The sequence below is a fragment of the Thalassophryne amazonica genome, chromosome 13 (assembly GCF_902500255.1).
Source record: "Thalassophryne amazonica chromosome 13, fThaAma1.1, whole genome shotgun sequence".
Taxonomy (NCBI): domain Eukaryota; kingdom Metazoa; phylum Chordata; class Actinopteri; order Batrachoidiformes; family Batrachoididae; genus Thalassophryne; species Thalassophryne amazonica.
In genome coordinates this window covers 78,773,788-78,776,553 of record NC_047115.1, presented here as the reverse complement: position 1 = coordinate 78,776,553, position 2,766 = coordinate 78,773,788, and the positions used below count along the sequence as shown (strand labels likewise).

The 2,766-nt window shown below is 45.2% G+C and overlaps 1 protein-coding gene across 1 annotated transcript; it reads left to right on the top strand.

Annotated features, from left to right (window-relative positions):
* The first annotated feature begins 203 nt into the window (after window positions 1-203).
* Window positions 204-1,042, top strand: LOC117522985 (homeobox protein vent1-like). Its single transcript, XM_034184402.1, has 3 exons — window positions 204-447; window positions 533-747; window positions 833-1,042. The coding sequence occupies exons 1-3, from the start codon at window positions 204-206 to the stop codon at window positions 1,040-1,042; spliced, it is 669 nt and encodes a 222-aa protein (XP_034040293.1).
* Window positions 1,043-2,766: the final 1,724 nt, after the last annotated feature.

The window sequence follows — 2,766 nt, the reverse complement described above, 5'->3', positions numbered from 1 at the left end:
TCACAGTGCAGACACGCCGGCGCCAGGACTTCACACACTCACAGGATATGTAAAGACTTCAATAACGAGCCATTAACATCTAATCATCGCGATCGACCAGGCCTTAACACGGCCTCTACAAATGCAAATCACAGCTCAGTGCCTATAAAAGAAGGCCTCGCAGCTCCTCTTGACATGGTTTGCATTTTCTTGCGCGTGATAACATGGTGAAGTACTTTTCTGTGGACTGGCTGGCTCAGAGCCATCACAGCACCGCTAACACAGAGGCGCACGGCGACGGCGTGGGCGCTGCGCCAAATAACAGGCGCCACATCCCCTGCATGGTGCCTCCGCGCCCGCCGGCCTTCGGTGAAGGTCACCTGCATCCAAAGCAGCGGAAGACAAAGGCCGAACTGGATGTGGAGGGACCGAGTTTACCCACGCATCCACAAAGCTGCGCATCACCAAGTAAGTGTGGTTTTACTTAAAAAGCGCTAAAAATGTGCGTAATTGCGTCGTGACGCAGCTTGTAACCGATGGGTTGTGTCTCCAGATTCCGAAACCGGCGGGTATTCCTCTGGGTACGACAGCGAGGCGGCGGGTCACTGCGCCGAAGAAGCGGAGAGGGACGACGCGCAGCGCCGCGTGCGCACCAAGTTCACCCCCGAGCAGATCAGCAAGCTGGAGCAGATCTTCAACAAGCACAAGTACGTGGACGCGCGGGAGAGAGTGAAGACTGCACAGAGGCTCAATCTCACCGAGACTCAGGTAAAACCCTCAGCCGGTTTGCCCGAACCAGGTTTCTGATTCCCAATCTGAATCTAAGCGTGCCTGTTTCTCGTGTTCCGCACAGGTTCGAACCTGGTTTCAGAACAGGAGGATGAAGCTGAAACGAGAGATGCAGGACTACTTCGCTCCCCAGGTCCCACCGATGATGTATCGGGCTCTTCCACGGTTTCAGTACCTCAGTGCGGCCGGGCACCAGTCACCTTTTTACCCCGTGCCCGTGCAGCATGTGGTCCTCCATCCGAACCTCATGACCCACAACTCACATGTCTACTGAAAGACTCCGGACTTTTACGGGTGAAAACACTTAAAATTGAAATATGTGCAATCCAAATGTGTGATTTTATCGATGTAAAAGTTGTAAATAAGTGACATAAAATTATATTTATGTTGAATAAAAGAGACATTTATTACGCACGGGTCGGCTGAATTTATCTGGTATCAACTATCATGAATTCATGAAAACACCAAAAACTATAAATCATTTTCTTCTTGGCTTGTTTGGTCCTGTCTTCCTGTCACGCAGGCAGTGGTTTGATGTGCGCTTTGCCCCCGATTCTGCATTTCAAACGCAGGTTAACAATGAGATCAGGGTGAACAATTAGCAGTAATTACGCGTGTCATTGATGAGTTTACACTCCCCCCAGGGGCTCGGCTCCAAAGAGTCTGGACTTTTCCCACAGAATCTGATCTGAAGTCGGCCTGAGGTGGTTTGAAGATAAAATTTACGCACAAAAACAGATTGGTTTATAGTAGATCCTCCAATAAAATAAGAGTTAATTGGACTCTATCTTGGATCTTACTTGCCTTTTTGTTTGAAAGCGCCTCCTGCAGGCTTATTTTCCCAGCAGATGGGACAACAAAGATCAAAGTGACAGCATTTTATTGTCTCTACACTTTCTAACTGCTGTCAGAGCCGCTGATACTGAAAAACACAAGCCAAACTTGATTCAGCTTTTAAAAATGCCACATTTGTTACAGCTCAATTTATTAGTTTTTATCTCAAAATATATTTAGAATGAAGCTTTAACAATATTATACATACACTGAGAAAAAAATCCCACAAATTACATGTTTTTTTTTTAAGTTGGTCCACACACGCACACACTCATGCACACACACAATAAAACAAAGCTGTTTGTTCTCAAAATAAATAAAATGAGATAATACTCTCATAACCCACACTGATTAATATAAACAAATGCTAAAATGTGAATATCCAACAAGATTCCTTTAAATAATATTATCATGTAATGAGATTGTCTCTAACGCACCAATCAGACCTCACATTTAAGTAATAGTTTAATTTGTGGGTCTGATACACAGATTTCCAGGTGCCTGATTGTCTCAATCAGCCATAAAAGGGGGAGGGGAAGGGGATTGGGTTCTTGGGGGCAGAGAAGGGAGCTCCCTTTAACCTCAGTTCCAAAGACCAACAGGTTTCGATTGATTGTTGTGTTCACATGCTTTGCATATGCAAAAAACATACATATCCATCCTGTGGCACCACATTTACATTTCTCTGTGGGGTTTGGGTCCCACAAAGAATGAACATGTTGTGTGTTTGGAGCACTCCTGGAAGAACTCACAGAGGAATCAGACAGCGACAAACACTGAAGTCACAGATAACAGTGTCTGTGTTTCTGAGGACATGAGTCCAACAAGTCAGGACTGATTGATTTGAGGGCCTCCAGATAACGGTGGCATCGCTTTGGTTGCCTGAGAGACACTCAGTCCTCCAGCAAGAACAAATACAAAAACTGCTCAGAAAATCAATTAAAGTTTGCGATTAATATAATTTGTTTGTTTATGGCACTAATATTTCTATGAGTTGGTCTGGAATCTTTATAAGAAGCATTAGACATGTGGATTCAGAACAGGAGCCAGACCTCTGCTGTTTCAGCACCATGCACTGCGTAGACAGCTCCAGTGCCAAAATGTCACCACTAAATTAAGTTTGCCACAGATGAGACAGTCAAGTAGGGACTTCAGATGTCTTCG

Bases quoted from the DNA above. Each gene is read 5' to 3' on its own strand.
- LOC117522985 (XM_034184402.1), top strand. From the start codon at position 204: ATGGTGAAGTACTTTTCTGTGGACTGGCTGGCTCAGAGCCATCACAGC. The intron at 448-532 runs GTAAGTGTGGTT...TTGTGTCTCCAG, and splicing joins ACAAAGCTGCGCATCACCAA to ATTCCGAAACCGGCGGGTAT. The intron at 748-832 runs GTAAAACCCTCA...TGTTCCGCACAG, and splicing joins TCAATCTCACCGAGACTCAG to GTTCGAACCTGGTTTCAGAA.